This window comes from Tamandua tetradactyla, chromosome 1 (assembly GCF_023851605.1).
Source record: "Tamandua tetradactyla isolate mTamTet1 chromosome 1, mTamTet1.pri, whole genome shotgun sequence".
In the NCBI taxonomy this organism is placed as follows: Eukaryota; Metazoa; Chordata; class Mammalia; order Pilosa; family Myrmecophagidae; genus Tamandua; species Tamandua tetradactyla.
In genome coordinates, this window is record NC_135327.1 from 34,036,598 (window position 1) to 34,056,041 (window position 19,444).

The following is a 19,444-nucleotide window of genomic DNA, read 5'->3' on the forward strand; positions in this document are numbered from 1 at the left end:
AAACCTTTATTATGGTAGCATGTATATATGACAAAATTTTCCATTTTAAGTGTACAATTCAATGGCATTAATTCCAATCACAACGTTGTGGTATGGGCACCACCATCAATTACCGAAACATTTTTATTACCCCCAAAAGAAATTCTGTGCCTATTGAATGATAATCTCCCACTTGCCTCTTCCTGATACTGGTAACCTCTAATCCACTTTCTGTCCCTGTGAATTTGCTTATTCTAAGTACGTCATATAAGTGGAATCACAGTATAGTCCTTTTGCATCTGATTCATTTCACTTAGCATCACATTTTTTAGGTTCATCAATGAAGTTGCATGTATCAGGACTTATTGCTTAATAATATTCCATTATGTGTATAAACCATATTTTATTTATCCATTCATCATTTGGTAGACACTTGGGTTGTTTCTACCTTTTGGCTATTGTGAATAATGCTACCATGCACCCAGTATACAAGTACCTGCTTTAGTTTTCCCTGTTTTCTGTTCTTTTAGAATGTCTGTGTAGGAGAGGAATTGCCAGGTCATATGGTAATTATATGTTTAATCTTTTGAGGAACTGCCAAATGATTTACTTTATATAATTTTAAATTGTATGTTTACTGCTGTCCTAATGGGATTATATCCATTATAAATCATAGAGGAAAATAAGAAATGGAAAAGAGTGAGAGATAAATGGGAATTATGCTATTTTTTTATTTCTTCCTACATCCCATTGGATCATCATGTTGCTTCCTAGGGTACCTGTACCCCTGTACCCAATTCTGGAGACCACTGGTTTGGCAAGTCAGAGCACCGGCTCTGAAATCAGAACCTGAATTAAAGCTCTGGCATAGCTGCCTCCTACCTGGATGGTCTTAGCTAAGCAGAAGTACCTGGCAAGCACTCAAAGAATATTTATGGAATAAATGGATGAAAAGTTATGTGATTCCTTATTAGTGGTATGACAGTGGGCACTTGATTTTGGTTCTCTGGGCATGTGTTTTCTCATCTGTGAAGTGGGAATGGATATGATCTTCCCCCATGCTGGGCTGGATCATACCCACTCTCTGGAGCTGATGTGAGGTTTCATTGGGCAGTGAGCTGAAAGCACAGAGCAGAAAGGGCTTTGGGGGTGCTGGATGAGGGCAACACCGTGGTGATGGACTCTAAAGAAGTCATCTAGTTCTCCTAAATTCTTGAGGCCATTGTTTCCTTGGAGAAGAGTCATTCTTTGTCTTGGATTTGGATGAATCCTGATGATTGTGGCCAGAAAACGGGACAGGAAATGAAGTGGCATGCAGACTGGTAACTGAAGAGTAGTGACTGCAGCTGGGCTGGAGTCCAACGTTGCAGTGAGTTCTGTGACCCTTATGCATGTCCAGTTGTGACTTTAAAATCTCTCAACTCCAGTTTCCAACTTCAGCCCTGGAACTTGGCTGTGATGGCTTCTTCAGTTGTCCAGGCTGGGAGATTCCCCTGTGGAATGACGGGTTTCCCCAGGTTTCTGACTGTGGCCCCATGGGGTCCTCTGAGTTAGTAGTCGCTCTGAAAAGTGCAGTGTGATGGGTGCCTTGTGCTTCCACCCTCCCCCCCAGAGAAGTAACTTCCTTCTTCTCCCTTCCGTGCACAGGAAATAACCATGGGCTCTGCAGAGCTAGGCTAAACTTGACTTTCCTGGGCTGGTGTGAGGTTGGGTTTCTGCTGATTATTCCTGAACTGAGGCCAAGGAATAAAGCAAGAAGACCCTGATGCTGGGGCTCTTCTGGGGATGGGTCATGGGATGTTGTTTTCCTACCTGGGTACCCAAAGCGAGAGGAGCTACCTTTGACTCTTTCCCTGAAGTTTTATGATGAATTTATCCCAAAATATTCAAACATAGAGATAATGGTATAATTAACTCCCAGTGTGCCCATCATACACCTTCAGCAAACAGAGGGGCAATCTTATTTCATTTCTCCCCACCCCCATTTTAAAGCAAATTCAAGATTTCAAAATATTTAATTAGTAAGTGGATTAGTATGTATTTTTAAAAGAAAAGGATTCTTGAAAAAAAAGAAGCATAATACCATTACCAAACCTAAAAAAAAAGACAATTATTTAATATCAAATACCCATTGTTCAAATTGACTGCTTGACTCACAAATGCCTTTTTATGGTCAATTTGTTTGGCTCAAGATCCAAACAAGATCCCTAAATTGAATTTGGTTGACATGGCCATTACATTTCTTTTTTCTATAAAAATCCCCATCAGTCTTTGCTTTTCTGGCCATTTATTTGTTGAAGAAACAAGGTCATTTTCCCTGTGCAGGAGTCTACATTGTGGATTTTGCCTGACATCAATGATGTCTCTTAAGGTGTTCCTCTGTTCTCTATATTTCCTATAAACTAAAATTTAGATCTAAAGTCCCGTGCCTTGGGACTTTAATGTCACCCCACCTCCCCCCCCACAAAAGAAATATACCAAAGACAGAGAGTGTAAACTACAAGCAGGGCAGGGAGATGACCTTTCCTGAGTTGGTGTGTGGGACCCTCCACATCCCCTGATGTGAAGTGATGGGAAAGAGCATGTTCTTGGCTGGGCCAGTTTTGGTTAATAAAATGCATTTCATAAAGCCAGCCCTTCCTATGTGAAATTTAATAGAGCCATGCCTGGGTGAGCTTTCTGCAGGGGAGACATGGCTCATAAGCTCAGGATTTATAAAGGTCCTTATCAAAACAGACCTGCTTGGGCATGCCTGCCAAAGGGGGGAGTGTTAAAAGAGCGAAAAAAATTAAGTCTGAAGTGCCTACAAAAGTTTTTTTAAAGACAGAGAAAGGGACCATTTACCTGGGTAATGCTGAGAAGGTGGGCTGCGGGTCTGAAATTGGCAAAGGGTGACATCACCTCTGTTGCCATAGAGAAAGGAGGAATGCCATTATTGACCAGGGTTGGCAGGAGCCACTGATTAAGTGTGCACACCACTGGGAACATGGCACTGAAATGAAAGTTCCTGGGGGAAAATGTAAATAAAGATCCCGTCAGTCAATAAGGTATTAATTTTAAATCTCTGACCCTGGCCAAGTCTTCTACTGGCCCCACTGTCTTCAAGGGGAAGTTTCCATTTGGGTTTTAAGTTGGCTGAAAGAAAGATGGAAATCAGGTTTTCAGGCTGTGCTGGGGGATGTGAGGATCAGTGAGGAGCAAAGCTCCTTAATGTGGCTGCCTTGGCAGGGGGTGGGGGGTGGTGGTGGTGATCTTTGCTGAGTTGGTTAGAGGATGAAAAGGGAAGTACCCCTCCCCTCCACATCCCTGGTCCCCTTGCTCAGGTTCTTTGATGAAGTAGGTGAGTTCAGCTGTGGCAGGCCTTGTTTTGAAGGGAGGATTATCTGAAGTCTATTCCTGGTTAATTCTCTGGCCAGATTGTTCCTTCTTCTTTTGGTGACGAAACTGCTTTGAGCTGTGTTCTCTGTCATGTACTAGAGAAGAATCAGGGGACTCTCTTCTGGTAAAGGAAAAAAACACAAAAACTCCAGACCTCTTCAGATCACAAGCTTAATCTCAAATGACTGTCTTGGTTAAAAACAGAGGCTCTGCAGAAGGGTGTTTGGAGAAATACATCATGGCGTAGTCTTTACAATGGAATAGTACACAGTCATAAAAAAGAATAAACCACCACATAGCATGGATGGAATGCAGACATAATGCTGAGCAAAAGAAGCAAGACATGTTGCACACCCTGTATAATTTCATTCTATTTCAAGTTCAAGAACAAGCAAAGCCAGTCTATGGTGTGGGAAGTCAGGCTGGTGGTTCCCTCTGGGTGAGGGTGAGGAGCTGGGCAGGGCCACTACGAGCCCTCTGAGGGGCTGGAAAAGTTCTGAGTGGTGAATACATACATACATGAACATGTACATAGGTAAAATGACACAAAATGTACATTTAATATTTTCACATTTACTGAATATACAATGTGTCAATTTGAAGTCCAACCACTACTGTCTGCTTTTTGACCTTGGGTGAGTCACAGCACCCCTGAGCCTCAGTTTTCCCATCTGTAACAGAGGTATTGATGGTACCTGTCTCCCAGGTTGTTATAAGCTGCAGGAAGAGATTGGCTAGCAGCACAGTGAACATCAGCTGTTAGAATGACTGAAGAAGTGAAAGTCTCTGAGCTTCTTAAAGGTGGGAGAGCACTAAGCAATGCTTTAAATCAGCAAGAGGTGGTTCTTTCCATCCCAGTCTGAGATGGGGTGTCATTTCTATACCAAATGCCTGGGCCCTACCAACCCCATCCAAAAGCTGACCTTAAGGCATGTAGGTTGCTTGCAGATTCCATATATTTCTCCACCTCTCTCTAATAGTCTTATGTGTCAGCACTTGGGTGCATTATTTTTTCCTGCAAATGACTATGCCAGCAGCCAGTCTGTAAGACTCATTGCTTGCAAATCATCCTGGGTTCTGTGTCCCTGGAGACTGTCCTCATGGCACACAGCCTGAGAAGCAGTACCAATCCCTCCTTTCTGCCCTGTCTGGTGAAGGCAGACAGCTGTCTTAGCTGGAGCAAGGTCAGCAAAGAGCATAGCATTCAAGGTGGCTTTTTCCGGCGGTTCCACTTGGATGAGACAAAAGGTTAAACTGCTTCCCATACATTTCTGGCATTTCTGGACCTGATTTATCTGGGTAGAATTTCTTTCCTTTCATGCCCTGCCTCAGATGAAGGGGTTTGACAGCCTGATCCTCTGTCATTATTAAGACACATACTTTATTGATGGGAATCCAGTGACTATTGAGTGGTGGTGGTGGTCGTGGTGGTGGCAATAGGGGGTATGGCTTTTTGGAAAGTTGCTGAGTGTTGAATTTATTATTTGAAATCAACTCCAGCCTTTCAAAGAGAGTCTTTCCTCTAGGTTGTGCAAAGCCAGCAGGATGAAAACTCCACTCTCTTTCCTTCTCCTTTTTTCTGATTCCTTGCAGCTCCCAACATGCAGGAAATTATGAGAGGAATCGGAGCAGCAGGAGGCAGGGTTTGTTCCTTCCCTCTTCTCCTGTTTCCTCCACTGCAGGTTTGTGGTGCCAGGTTGTGGCAGCGTAAGTGTTGCCATGACAACAGACTGTAATGTCTCAAACCCAGGTCCTGGGACTGCATACTACCCCTGGGGTGGAAGTGCATTGCGCTGTGGGTGGATGTCCCAGCTGATGCTGGGCTGCAGCTCTGGGCCTTGTTGTCAGTCTGAGGTGTGCCTGGTTTCTCTTCAAGCCACTTAGTACCATTAAACCGCCTGCCTCCCTCCCCCATCATAAAAAAAGGACGCACGTCTCATGTAGCCTCATAGCTGGGTTTCTATTTCAGTAACTCTATTCTGCATCTTGAAAATCCTACTTGCCTGTAGTTTTAGACGGAGAAGCTGATTTCTTGCTGTTCCTTTTTTCAAAAGAAACTGTTGGATCCTGGATTGACACTGGATGGACACCCCACCCTGGTCATTTGTCTGAGGGGGCAAGCGGGAGGCCTGGGAGAAGTGCCTGGGTGAGAGGTGCTAGTAGAGGCCACAGTGTGGCCTGAGTGTGATTTTTTAAAAAATCCTTGATTCAGTCATGGGGCAAACTGGGGGATGTGAACCTTTCTTCTGGAATCAGTTGCCCTTTCAGTTGTCAGGGGCAGCCTGACTCCTGTGTGAAATGATGGGGCTCTGAGACCCTTGGAGCAGTTCTTATTCCTGGGAAACCTCATTTCCTTGTTAAGGGGTCACTATCCAGGAAATGGCGTTTTCATGAGAAGCAAGCTAGCGGAGTGGTTAAGGGGTGGAGCAGTCAGCTCTGAGTTCTGGCTCTGCCCCTTTGAAGCCATGTCACCCTGGGCAAGTTACTCAGCCTCTCTAGAGCCTCATTATGCCCATCTGAAAAATGGGGAAACTGCATTAACTGCTTTATAGGGTTCATATGAGACCAATGTGCCAGTGTCTGTAAAAGGCACACAGTGGGTCTTGGTATAAAGCAAATTGTACAGACATGTTAGCTTTTATCATTTTTGTTATTTCAAGGAAGCTCACTGAGTCACCAACACTTGAGTAAGGTTTAGTTGATTGACTTCCAGGTAGACCAAGAGAAAGAGTACAAAGTGTGAAGTGGAGGAGGTGTTGGGGGCATCTTTTTTTTAACCTACTTTATACATTTTCTAAGGGCAGAATCTGTGGTGGAAGAGAGAATTTCCAAAGTGCTTACCGGTCCATTTTATTTTTATAAATATTTCTTCCCCCCTTTTTTAAGGGGTTGGGGGTTAGAGTGTGTCACATTTCCATATTGTTGTAAAATCAAGTAGAGAGTGGGAAAGGCTGGACTTCTCACTTAGATGATCTTTCCATAGTGATAACCAGCAATCGTAATGCCAGGTTTTGGGTGTGTACTCCGGGCTGGATCCTGTTTCTTGAGCTTTGTGTGGGTCTGGTAAACTCTTCCCTACAAGATGCTTTTCAGCTTGGTGTTGTCACCAACATCCTGTTTAAACATGAGGATGCTGAAGCTCCCAAGTTCTTACAGAGGTGAGCAGGGGTTCCCCCAACACTGTGTTCCCCTGTTGACTGAGCCCTGGACTTCAGTGTGAGCCCCAATGCAGATGTGTGGCTGGTGTGGCCTCTCAGCAATCCTGTCCAGCCTGTCTCCCCAAATAGTTATGGGCCTACGTATTGGGTGGACACCTGGAAACTTGGTATAGGAAGGGTGATAGTAATTAGATCTTTCAGATACCTGCTACAGAAGCCTGGTACCTGCTAGGGCCAACAGTGAGCTGATATCTCATCTCTGAATCATTTCAGGTTCATGGGCATGACTCATGGATTGATGTAGGCAGTAGAGGCCAACAGTCTTTATTGGCCTCTACTGCCTGCAGGCCCTGTGGGAGGACTGGAGCTGGACCCCGTACGCACGCCCACCCCCCCCCACCCCCACTAGGGGACATTGGGGGATGTCTGGGGACAGTTTTGGTTGTCACAACTGTTACCGAGTTGCTACTGGCATGTAGTGGGTAGAGGCTGGGGATGCTGCTAAACATCCTACAGTGCACAGGACAACCCCCAGCAACTTAGAAGAATCCAGCCCTAAATGACAGTAGTACTGAGGCTGAGAAACCCTGGCTTGGTACACTCTGGTCTGCCTGGGTTCAAGCTGTGGGATCATGGCAAGTTAATTAGACTGCTTGTGCTTCAGTTTCCTCATCTGTAAGAGCAGAATAAACAGGGTCCACCTCAAAGGTTGTCGTGAGTGTTAATTTACTACGTGTATTGTGCTTACAAGAGTGCCTGGCGTGTAAGTTCTCAATAAATATTAGCCACTTTTGATGTTGTTATTACTGATTTATGACCCACTGTCTACCTGCACAAAGTTCACAGTCTAGTAGGGAGGCCACAGTACATAACTCTGTAGGTTCTATTAGCACAGAAGGGCTACTTGAGCCATCTTAGAGAATCAGGGAGGGACTCTAGGAGGAAGTGGCCCAAGTAAAGTCTCAATGGACAAATAGCAGTTTGCTAGGGGTAGGTGTGTGAAAGGGAATTTTGAGCAAGAGGAAAGCATTGCAAAGGCACGAAGGCACAGAGGATCTAGGGCAGCAACCTCTGAATCCCCCGTCATTGCTTCCACCTTCTTACTTACTTTGGGTTCTAATGCCTTGAGTGTGAGCCAGGTATCTCCCATGGAAGGTGAGATGATAGTAGATGGTCCATTGATTAGTACATTGCAAATAATGAAAGCTATCTCCTTTTCAGTGCCCTTTCTCTCAATTAATTGAAAGGTGGGAGAGTATCAGTTAGGTAGGCTTGTATCTTTAACATCTTTCTTAAACTCGCCATTCTTCCCTCCCCTGGCCTTCAAAAAAGCAGACTTTCTAGAATCATGAAAATATTCCATATCTTGATTGTGGTGGTGGTTACAAGGGTATATGACATTTGCAAAAAATCAGTGAACTCTATACTTACAATCTGTAGATGTAAATTATACCTCAGTATATACAGAGTGGGGCAGGGGCAGGGGCAGGAAGAAGTCCTCAGGCTCAGAGCCTTTGGCCAGCCGCAATGTCTTGCTTGAATTCAGTAATTTTATTCTCATTATGTATGTATCCCTACCTTCTTTTTATGGAGAAGACATTGATTTTCCATTTACTATAGAGGTGAACAGTTTCCTTTTGAAATAAGAAAACAATTTCTAAAGTAACATGTGAATCAATTTAAATAGAAATATTAAGTCAATAATATTTACCGATGATATCTGGGATATAGTAAAGATTTTGCAAGTGGTAAGAAAAACAAGATGTTTAGAAACCCTTCTGAGAAAATTTGGCAATTTTGAGATGAAACTCACTTCTGTGAGTATGGCAGTTGTTTAAAGAGAAGTATTAAGGTATCTCAGCTACTTAAAGAAATGTTTTGATGTATCTGGGAAATTTGCTGCCAAGTACCCAGAGGACTGAAAATTAAATGATTATATATTGCCTTCATATTTCCTGCTTGCTGGTAAACTTTCATAGTCGTGGAGAGGAAAAAAAAAATAAACCAAAATCCTGCTGCTTGGATTAATTAAAACAAATGCAAATGCTTTAAATATTTTTGCTCCGGGAAACCAGGACTTTGTGTTTTTAAATGCTCCCAGGGAGTGTGAGCTATGTGTTTCCACGGCCCTTTTCTTGTGACTGTTCACATTAGCGCTGGGTGTGTTTTCCGTAAGATGTAACACCGTTTTTGACAGGAATTTTTTCTAAAATTCTTTTTTGTTTTGTCTTGCTGGTATACAGAGCGGTGGACTCTCAGAATGTTCTTGGGTTTGATGGTGAGCTTTTCCAAAATTAAAAATCTAAGTTGTGATGACCTACTGGAAAGACAGGTATGAGTGTGTATGTGTGTGTACATGTTGTGTGGGTGTTCAAACACAGTTTTATATTGAACTGTGGCTTTATCACAATGCCAGACTCTGAAGACTCTAGCTACAAAAATCAAGGGACTTCAGAACCAGAGTAACCAAGGAGATTCACCCAGTTGAACCCAATCTGTTATAGTCCAGAGGGTTGAAGCCTAGAATAGGTTGGGACTTTTCCAAGGTCACACAGCTAGTTAGTGGTGGAGCAGGACTTAATTCTTGACTTCCTACTTTCTAAATGATTGTTCCATTGTTACATATCATGTTATGTCCCCCCATCTCCAACTTTAAAATAAACCTTAAAAAGTTTCTTTGGGGAATATGTAATAATGTATATGATACAGAAATCAAGAAGTCCTTTCTGCCATACTACTACCTCCCAATTACTTAGCTCCCCTTCCTGGAAGAAGTCACTGTTATTTGTAAATGCAGAAGATTTATCCATCAGCAAGTATGTGTGAGCATACATGCATGTGTGTATGTGTGCATTCTCCCTCCTTTTATGCTACATACGTTGTTATGCATCTCGCTTTCTTCCTTTAACACATTCCATAGCAGTGCAGGAAAAAACCCTCTTTATTCCTTCTCTATAGCTGTAGAATATTCCATTGTTTGAATCAATCAGAATTTTACCCATCTCCCACTGATGAATGTTCAGTCGTTTCAGAATTACAAAGATAGCTGCAGTGACTAGTCTTGTGCACGCTTCATTTTGCACCATGAGGGTACATCTGTGTGATAAATCCCTAAAAGTGGCATTGCTTGGTTCCAAAGATATTTGTGTTTGGAATCTCTGTAGATATTCACCAAATTCCCCTTTCCAGAAGTTGTACTTTATACCTCTTTTGTCTTGGGGCCCTGCTTTGTGGCAGGCCCTGTTCCAGGTGCTGGAAATATAGTGGGGAGCGCAGAGTCCTGCTGGAATTTACCAGTTGGTGTGGTTGAGGCTGGAGGTTGAGGGAGAGAGAGATAACAAACAAGTAACTTCCCAGTTGTGAGAAGTGTGGGGAGCTGAGCAAGGAACCCTAGCCAGGAAGGTTGGGGAAATCTTTTGGGAACACGTGGCATTTCTGCTGAGTCTGTGGGGACGGGTGACTGCAGTCATGTGGTAAGGGGGTGAGGGAGAAGCTATTGGAGCTAGGAGAGCAGCAAGTGCGAAGTCCTGGGGCAGGAAGGACTGGGAACTTTCTAAGAATGTAAAGAAGGTCAGTTTGGCTGGAGTCCAGAGAGATAGGCAAGAGTGGAAAGACATGAGGCTAGAGGAACAGGCAGGGCCTGGCAAGGCAAGCCAGGTTGAGGCCATTTATCTTCATCCTAAGGGCTGTGGGAAACCATCTTTGGGCTCTCAGTCTGGGGTGGGGCGATAGGGGCATCATTTGGGCCCTATGAGATCACCTCAGCTAAACCAGACAGCTTTTTCTCCAGGAGAACTCAAAATGGGTCCCCCAGAAAGTGAGGACGACCTCTCCGGCCACTCTAGCTCTCCAAGGCTGGGGCCAGTCACACACACTTCTGCAAGAAGAGGCCCTATTTCTGGCTGTCAGGCCCATGAATAGGATTCTTTGATTTGCTTATTCATTCATTCAGATACTCACCACACAGGTGTGGAGGACCTAGAGGTGCCAGGTGCAGTACAAGGTGCTTGGCAAACGATCCTGAACCACAGCAGACGGGATCCCAGCCCTGCTAGGGCTTCATGTCTAGTGCAGGGATCACAGACTTTTTCTATAAAGGTCCAGACAGTAAATATTTGAGGCTTTGTGGACTGCACAGTCCCTGTTGCAGCCACTCAGCTCTGCTGCAGGAGCACAAAAGCAGCCGCAGACCTTATGAAAACAAATGGCCATGGCCATGTGCCAATAAAACTTTATATACAAAAACAGGCAGTGGGCCAGATTTGGCTCATGGGCCATAGTTTGCTGACCGTGTTATAGTGGGATGAGATTCCCTAAACAAATAAATAGTTGATGTGATATCAGCTGGTAACAGGTGCACAGAGAAAAAAAATGGTCAGGAAACGGGGTGGACAGTGACATGCGGTGGGTATGGAGACTCTTTTTGATGGGCCAATCTAAGCATGCTAGGCAGAGGCATGAAGGAGACTTGCTGTAGGAAGACACTGGGGTAGGGAGACAGGTGTGGAACTTCCAGACAGAGGAAGCAGCCCACTGGTTGTGAGGGGGGCTTGGGAAGAGTGGGGAAGGGGAGTGGAGATACCGGCTGGTGCCAGGGGCAAGTTTTGTTAAAGATGTTGGATCCTGTTTAAAGTGTCCTGGGAAGCCTCTAAACTGGGTTTTGCAAATGGTCATTTCAAAAGGATGTGGTATGGAGGACAGGCTATAGGGGTGAGGATGGAAATGGGGTGACCAGGGAGGAGAGGATGGGGAATGGGCCAGGGTGGTTGTAGTGGATGTGATGGGGTAGGGGAGAAGAAATGAAGAATTTGGTTGGAATTTTGATGGTTGATCAGTCAAGATCTGCTGATGGATTGGACTTGAGGCATGATTGACAAACAGGGGTTTATGCTGGCCAACGTAGCTGATGGAGTGGGTAGAGGAGCCTCTGCATCAGGGTGGGAAAGACTGAAGTCCGAGGGGCTTGAGCGGTTCTGGGAACAAATTGTCAGTTCCTTCACTAATTCCGTGGGAATTTCCCAGACAGCCCTATGGGTCTGGACCTGTGCTAGATCCAGTGAGGGAACTCCATCATTGAGGCGGAGTGTCTGCCAAGGAGGCGAGCCTGATCTACTTGCAAAGATATGACAGACACAAGCTTGAGGTTTGAAATGACAGTGAGAGGTGAGAGGTGGTGACACCCTTAGGTGTTTGATGTAAAACAGTTTACTTAAATTACATTCTTTAGTAGGACAGTCCTTTGGAGGTGGAAGTAAAAGCCTGAGGCAGACAGACACTATTATATGTTAATTAATATATATAAAAAATCTGATTATTTTGCATCCACTGGTTTTTAATAGTTTGGAACTCTATAGCCACAGCCCCTGCCTTTTGGGGGACAAAGGGTGGTCTGTGAGATTTCTATTTGAGATTTCTGATCGTGCTAATTCTGTGTCTTGGGGTAAATCTCTTCACCTTCCTGGGCCTCAGTTTCTCATCTATAAAATAACTCATAAGCAGACTTGAGGCAGGAGTCCTGATTTTGAAGGAAGCCACTTCTTAACCTTGAGAATGAATATATGGGATTTCAAGCCAGAGCCCACGTGCTTGCCCTGTGTGTCCTGCTGCCAGATCATTTTATCTGTAGATAAAATGACTAGGTTGGCCTAGATTAGTATTTTTCAAACTCTGGCTCAAGACCCACTGGTGGGATAGGAAATGAGTTTAATGGGTTTGTACCAGCATTTAACCAAAATGACCCAGAGCAGAAGGGAGGATGATTGCATTATGCATTGGAGGGTAAGTATTGTCCTGTGAAGGTTTTCTTTCAGTTGTGAATGTATATGATGGTGTGAACTGGGTTGTGAAATAAAATGTGTTTCTTGTATGGGTTATGTTTCAAAAAAAAGAAAAAAATATTTGGAAGTTATTAGCCCAGCACATCTCCTCAGCCTGCTGGCTCTGGGTACAATAGCTTGGACGCATTGTGCTCCATGCACCTGCACTAAAATCCCTCCACTTTAATCTCTCTTTAAGGAATTGGGGGTGGAAAGGCCTCACTCTCCTTTTGGTGAGGGATGAAGGTTCTACTTGGAGTTTGGTGTGGTGGGGATTAAAAAACAAAAGTCAAAAACACAAAAGAAAGCCCAACCCTTGATTGCTCTGCATGGGAAGTTCTGTTTTAGAGGCTTAAAAAGACCCCTCCTTCCCCCCTTCTCTTTCCAGAAGAGCCGAATGCACATAAGGTCGTCAGCCCACCCTCTGGACTTGCGTACCCCGATGATGTCCTGGACTATGGCCTCAAGCCATACAGCCCCCTCGCCAGTCTCTCTGGCGAGCCCCTGGGCCGGTTCGGAGAGCCGGATCGGGTAGGGCCCCAGAACTTTCTGAGCCCGGCCAAGCCAATGGGGGCCTCAGGCCTGAGCCCCCGGATCGAGATCACTCCATCCCACGAACTGATACAGGCAGGGGGCCCCCTCCGTGGGAGAGACGCTGGCCTTCTGGTAGAGCAGCTGCCCCTGTCGGGGGCGCCTGCCGGCCCGAGGTTCACTCTGCCCGTGCCTGGCTTCGAGGGCTACCGCGAACCGCTTTGCTTGAGCCCCGCTAGCAGCGGCTCCTCTGCCAGCTTCATTTCCGACACCTTCTCCCCCTACACCTCGCCCTGCGTCTCGCCTAATGACGGCGGGCCCGACGACCTGTGTCCCCAGTTTCAAAACATCCCTGCTCATTATTCCCCCAGAACCTCGCCAATAATGTCACCTCGAAGCAGCCTCGCCGAGGACACCCGTCTGGGCCACCACTCGCCCGTGCCCCGTCCGGCCTCCCGCTCCTCATCGCCTGGTGCCAAGCGGAGGCATTCGTGCGCCGCCGAGGCTTTGGTTACCCCGCTGCCCGGAGCCTCACCCCAGCGCTCCCGGAGCCCCTCGCCCCAGCCCTCGCCTCTTGTGGTCCCCCGGGACGACGGTGCCTCAGCTGGGTACCCACCCACAGCGGGCTCTGCCATCCTCATGGATGCCCTCAACAGCCTCGCCCCCGACTCGCCTTGTGGGATCCCCCCCAAGATGTGGAAGACCAGCCCGGACCCATCACCTGTGTCCGCCACCCCGTCCAAGGCCAGCTTGCCCCGCCACATTTACCCAGCTGTGGAGTTCCTGGGACCCTGTGAACAGGAGGAGAGGAGGAACTCGGCCCCCGAGTCCATCCTGCTGGTGCCGCCTGCTTGGCCCAAGCAGCTGGTGCCTGCCATTCCCATCTGCAGGTGAGTTGGATTTTGAAGACATCTTACTCAATGGATTAGTTTTCAGGGAAGGTTTTTTGGTTATGGGCATAGGATTTCAGAGTAGATGGACTGGGGTTAAATATTGGCTCTGCCACTTGAGCCACAGTTTCCTCATCTGCAAAATGGGTACAGCTAAGTATACCTGACTCACCAGGTGATGATGCATGTGTATGCCTAAATGGTGCCTGGATGATTCATTCAGGAGTGCTTACTAAGTACCTACTGCAGGCCAGGTAATGTTATAGGTACAGGGGTGCAGTGGTGAAAGAAATAGGCTAAAATATCTGCCCTTCACGGAGCAAATGTTTCAGTACGCACATAGCAAGCCCCAATACATGGAATCTGCTATCTGATTATAGGAGAAATTGATGTTTATTGGTATCTGCTATGTACCTGAGCTCTGCACTTGGGGATGTGGAAGCCCTAAAAATAAATGCAATGTATGAGTCATTGTATCTCTTAGCTAGCTGAGGAGCTGCCTGTGGATAAGCATGTAGCTGGTTTTTGGGGTCTCTCAGGACTGGATCTGAGTCCTGGCTTGCCACTCACTGGTGTGTGATCATGGGCATCTCTGGTGCTACATTCTGATATGGTGCCCAGTGTAGATGTTACTAATCAATCAGGATCTTCTTTTCTCACCAAATACCTTTTTGATGCCATGCCCAGCATAGAAATTGTTAACTGATCAGGACATTCTTTCTTACTGAGAACTATTTAGGACCTTGGTCTGACTTCTGTAAGTGAGGATAATAATAGCACCTACCTCAGGGAGTTTTTGCAAGGGTGAGCTGAGATGATGTATGTTATGCTCTTGGCATAAAGCCCACACATTGATGTGTAGGAAGTGCTTCCTCTTTGACAAGGCTTGTGCTCGGAGATTGACCTCACAGCAGGCTTTAGCGTGATGATGATAATAGGCACCAACATTTAAGCACGCTTGCTACGTGCCAGAGACAATTCGAGCTACTCTTAGGTATTATATCATTTAATTCTCACATAAAACCAGTTTGGTAGGTATTATTTTTATCTTAATTTTGATGACAAGAAAAATGAGGCAGAGATGTTAAAAGCAGGTGTTATCTTATCCATTTGAGAGGAAGAAAATCTGGGGCCCCGTATTGCTACCATTATCCCAATGGTTTCCAAAATATTTTTGCTTTTAGCAATTAAAAGCCCCCACTGGCTAAAAAATAGAGTTGATGACTGAAATATTGAATTGGATAAAATATTGAGTACAGTTGAGAACTGCAATAAATCATGATAGGGCTGTTCTGACTGAAGCAGGATGAATGCGGCCAGGGTCTCTGTCCATGGGGCCTCACTCAGCTCCACACCAGACTCAAGTGGACTGTAGTGGGTGCCCAATCTGGTGTTTCTTCCAAAGCAGGTTCTGAGAACACCAGTGCCAAGAGAATCAATCAATTCCTTAAACAAAGGCATTTCTAGGTTAAATAGTTATTAGAGACCCTTGTGCAGGCCTTCTCAGAACCTTTAGTGTTCTAGTATTCCCTGGGCCTCTTCTACCCTGGACAAAATGTGCAGTGACTTCAGAGTTTCTTTGGTCAGGGTTATCTGAGTTCTGTAACTAAAGTGTCACAGATCCACCTTAAGAAATGCTGCTGAAGACTAACTCCTGGTACAGATTTAAGAGCCTGTGCTTAGAGAAAAGAAGTGACTTGCCCACAATCACCCAGCTAGTTAATGACTGAGCTGGAAACTAGAATACAAGATTCCTAATACTTCATTTTGTCAACTACAAATCAATAAGTATATTATGATTTTATTTAATGAGTAGGAATGGGGAGGATCATTAATATAAAATATGATTATGATATACATAATATATTAGCTTTTCTTATTTAAACAATCCTTTCCTCTCCATTCTATGGCTTGTTATGTGAGGTTCTGAAGTTTGGCCAATCTGTGCTGGCCAATGCAATATTGTCAAGCATATTCTATTAAAAGTTTGAGAGGATGAAGCATCCAGGGAAGACTTATGGTAGCGATCATCTCAGAGAGCTGGGATTCAGATACAGAATTTCAGACTGGCTTGGATGGTTCAGTTCTTAAGATTGCATTTCAGTTGCCAAAGACTTATCCCAGAGAACCAAACAAAATTATAAATTGATGCTTAAAGATATCCTATGACTCTTCTACTCACTAAGTTTTTGATACCTCAAAGAATATTACTGCAGGACTAAAGCAAATTTTTATGAGCCTTATTTATAAACATTAGTTTTAAAATTTAAACTTGCATACTTGATAAGAATAAGGGTATTTAATAAATAAAACTCCTTGGCTGTGGGCAGAAGCTTGAAGGCATCTTGGTACTGTAACGAAGGTCGATACCTTAAGACTACGGGGATGGTTATAGAATTTCTTTTAAAGATGCAATCTGGTTGGGAAGAAGGGGTGGGAATTTGCTTGCATAGTGAGGGTTCTATTTTAACTCAGATTAGATGTTTAAATTGGGCTGTAGCACTGATGGAGTTTATGGGGGTGCTAATCCCTCAGGCCTCCCCTTAGTAGTGCTTTGCTAGAACAGGAGTAGAATTGGTTTCATTGCACGTCCTTAACTGAGACCAGTTAATAATGTTGGGCCTCTAGCAGCTTAGAGCTTAGTGGGATAAAGTACTCTGATTGGATCAATGATTCCTGCCTGTGTGCCAGATCAGACCTGGTGACACAAATCCATGCATTTGCCACATCAAAGAAATTTTGAATATTTAGGGCTTTTTAAAAATAAAACTACCCATTCATTAGTTTATCCATCCATCCATCCGTCTATCCATCCATCCATCCATCTGTCCATCTATCCATCCATCCATCCATCCTTTTGATGAGTATTATCTGAGTACCTACTGAATGTCAGGCATAATTCTTGAGGCTTTCCATGAATGGAATCTTTTCTTGGGCCTGTTTTGACTCAGTAAGATAAGAGGCAGTGTGGGGCTATGGATGTAATGTTGGGCTGGGAGTCAAGAGACATGAGTTGAAGCCTTGGCTATGTTTTGCTCTATGTTCTTGGGAAGAGGTTTTCACCTTCTAATGAAGCTCAGAAAGAATGGTCCAGACAGATCTCCAAGACCTCAGTCAACTGTAATTCTAACCACATATCACATATCTGACATGTATGTTGAAACTCTGTAAGAAAGTGAAACTTACCACATACCCTCAAAGACCCTATGACTTCAGAAGTGAACGTACATATACCTAATATAACTAAATTAGGTAATCTATAGGAAATAATTACTCATTTGAAATATATATATATGTATAATAAGAAAATTATAATTACAGCTAATATATTGAGTACTTATGCTTAGCACTTTACATGATCGCAGTATCCCCATTTTACAGTTGTGGAAACTAAATCTTAGGATGGTAGAGGCATTTGCTCAAAGTTACAAGGTAGTTAGTGGTGGAGCTGGGACTTGAACTTGAGTATGTTACTCTTCATTTGATATCAGGGATCTGAGTATTTGGCTTATCCATACCAAGGCTCAACACCTCCCTGTGGATAGATGTCCTATATTTGAACCTATATATAATGACTGTGATTGGAAATAGCTTTTCCTCAAAGTATATGTTGAGATCATCTGCTGTAGAAAGAAGAGCTGCACCAACTTTCAGATTCCATTTTCCATGCATTTGTAATAGGAAGCTGAGAATAAGAGAGGTGAAGTTGCTTGCTTAAAGTCACACAGCAAGTTAGTGACACATGCAAGTCCATTGATCTGCTTCAGTTTCCTTTTTCTGCACCGCTCCTCTGGAAAAGGAAAACATGCTAGCTAGGAGATGTTTTTGAAAGGTGAAAGATGTATGCTTTTCAAAATTCCCAGAATAAAAGAAGTTATAGCAGGTAGAATTTGCTTCATAAATTAAGATAATAGTCAGATTGTCTTCATCAAGATGGAAGAGAAGGAAAAGGAAAATGATGAGCTCTATCCTGTGAAGACTCCTTATCATGCCTGAGAAATCTGTGTCTAAAACTCAGCATTTTAATCGTATGCCCATTGGATATGATTTTCAGAAGATAGGCCATTTATGTTTATTGTACAGGTTTCATATTGACTAATTCTGTTCCTCTTTCAGCATCCCAGTGACTGCATCCCTCCCTCCACTTGAGTGGCCACTATCCAGCCAATCGGGCTCCTATGAGCTGCGGATTGAGGTACAGCCCAAACCACATCACCGGGCCCACTATGAGACAGAAGGTAGCCGAGGTGCTGTCAAAGCTCCAACTGGTGGCCACCCTGTGGTCCAGGTATGGATTTGAATTCTTTGCCTTCTTTGCCCTTTGTTTGTTACTTGGTGATGCATTTGTGTTAAGGTGCTACCTGTTGTTTGTTAGGATGAGATATGTAGCACAGCCTCCTACTCTTCTGAGGAATATGAAATTTGAGATAGAATTAGTATCAGAAACTAATCCAGCTAATCTTCTTGAGCTGAGTGAGGACAGAAATGATATTTACACACCCAAGATACTTCCTTTCTCTTTGTAATTGGGAAAGAGTTTTTCAGAGGTTTGTATGTGGACAAGTTTCTGCAGCCATCATTTTGTATTCAAGTTTTAGATGAAAACTATTGAGGAAAAATATGCTCTTGTAAATACAGAAAAGTAGGAAAAATTAAAACTGCACACAACCAAACTACCTAAAATAACCATTGTTAACATTTGGCTGTATTTCCTTTTGCCTTTTTTTCCTATTCACAAATATAGCAATCTCTATTATAATATTTTTATATATCTGATGTGAAGATGTTTTGTACCTGAATTTCTGTGGCTTTTGATTTAACTTCAAGTATTTTTTTCAAAGTAAGTAGAGAAATATGTTTTTTTTCCTCTCCAAAACACTTGAAACATTAATTATGCAGCTGGCTAACAAGGAATGGTTGACTGATGCCCACTAACTAGCTCAATTAATCAGAACCTTCAATTCATTTAAATTAATTTCTTTTTCCTGCATTTACCTTAAAATAGAAGTGTTCCATGGTAAGACTCTGGTTCTTAATTCAGTGTGCTTCAGAACGCTCTAGAGTGATTGATAAAAATGGAGATTTGTGAGCATTCTCCAAAATTGCTTAATTAGAAAACTACTTGGGTGGAGCCCAGGCAACTATACTTAAAAATACAGTTAACTGTACTGTTTTTAAACTGTACTTAAAAATTCAAAATATTCCATAAGTGATTTGAATGTGTACTCCCAGTTTAAGTTTTCTATGATATTATTAGAAACTTATAAATCCTGACAATTGCTTTTGCTAAACCTGATGTCTCAGCCATCTAAGGTCTGTTTTTATTCACTGCTTTATTTTTCTCGACCATAATTCACATTTTCTGGTTTCTTTGCATATCTAGTATTGTTGATTGTACACTGACATTGTGGACGATGATGTGTACTGGATATTGTACTCTGGCTTTTACCTTCCTCTGAAGGTAGTTCAGTTACTGGCTGATCACCTTAAACTGGTGTAGGTAGGCGTGACTTTATACTTCATTAGGATAGATCTGTAGAAAGCCCATGACCTTCTTACTTGATGAAGCTTAGCCTTCAAACTGTCTCCCCTGCAGATCTCTTGAGCCTTAGTGTTAGGCTTTGTTAGGATGGATGTAGATTAGCCTTATTCTAAGCATGGTCCTAATTCCAAAGGCATAACCTTTCTGGAT

The 19,444-nt window shown here is 43.7% G+C and overlaps 1 protein-coding gene across 7 annotated transcripts in view; it reads left to right on the top strand.

The window, feature by feature from the left end:
- The window catches only part of NFATC2 (nuclear factor of activated T cells 2), a 163,631-nt gene that overhangs the window by 20,207 nt on the left and 123,980 nt on the right, over positions 1-19,444 (top strand). For 6 of the 7 annotated variants that reach the window (XM_077113995.1, XM_077113974.1, XM_077113979.1 and 3 more), the window contains exons 2-3: positions 12,720-13,752; positions 17,869-18,040. In XM_077113995.1, coding sequence (XP_076970110.1) covers positions 12,720-13,752; positions 17,869-18,040 — 1,205 coding nt within the window. The remainder of the gene's footprint in view (positions 1-12,719; positions 13,753-17,868; positions 18,041-19,444) is intronic. The other variant, XM_077114002.1, reaches the window with a different exon arrangement.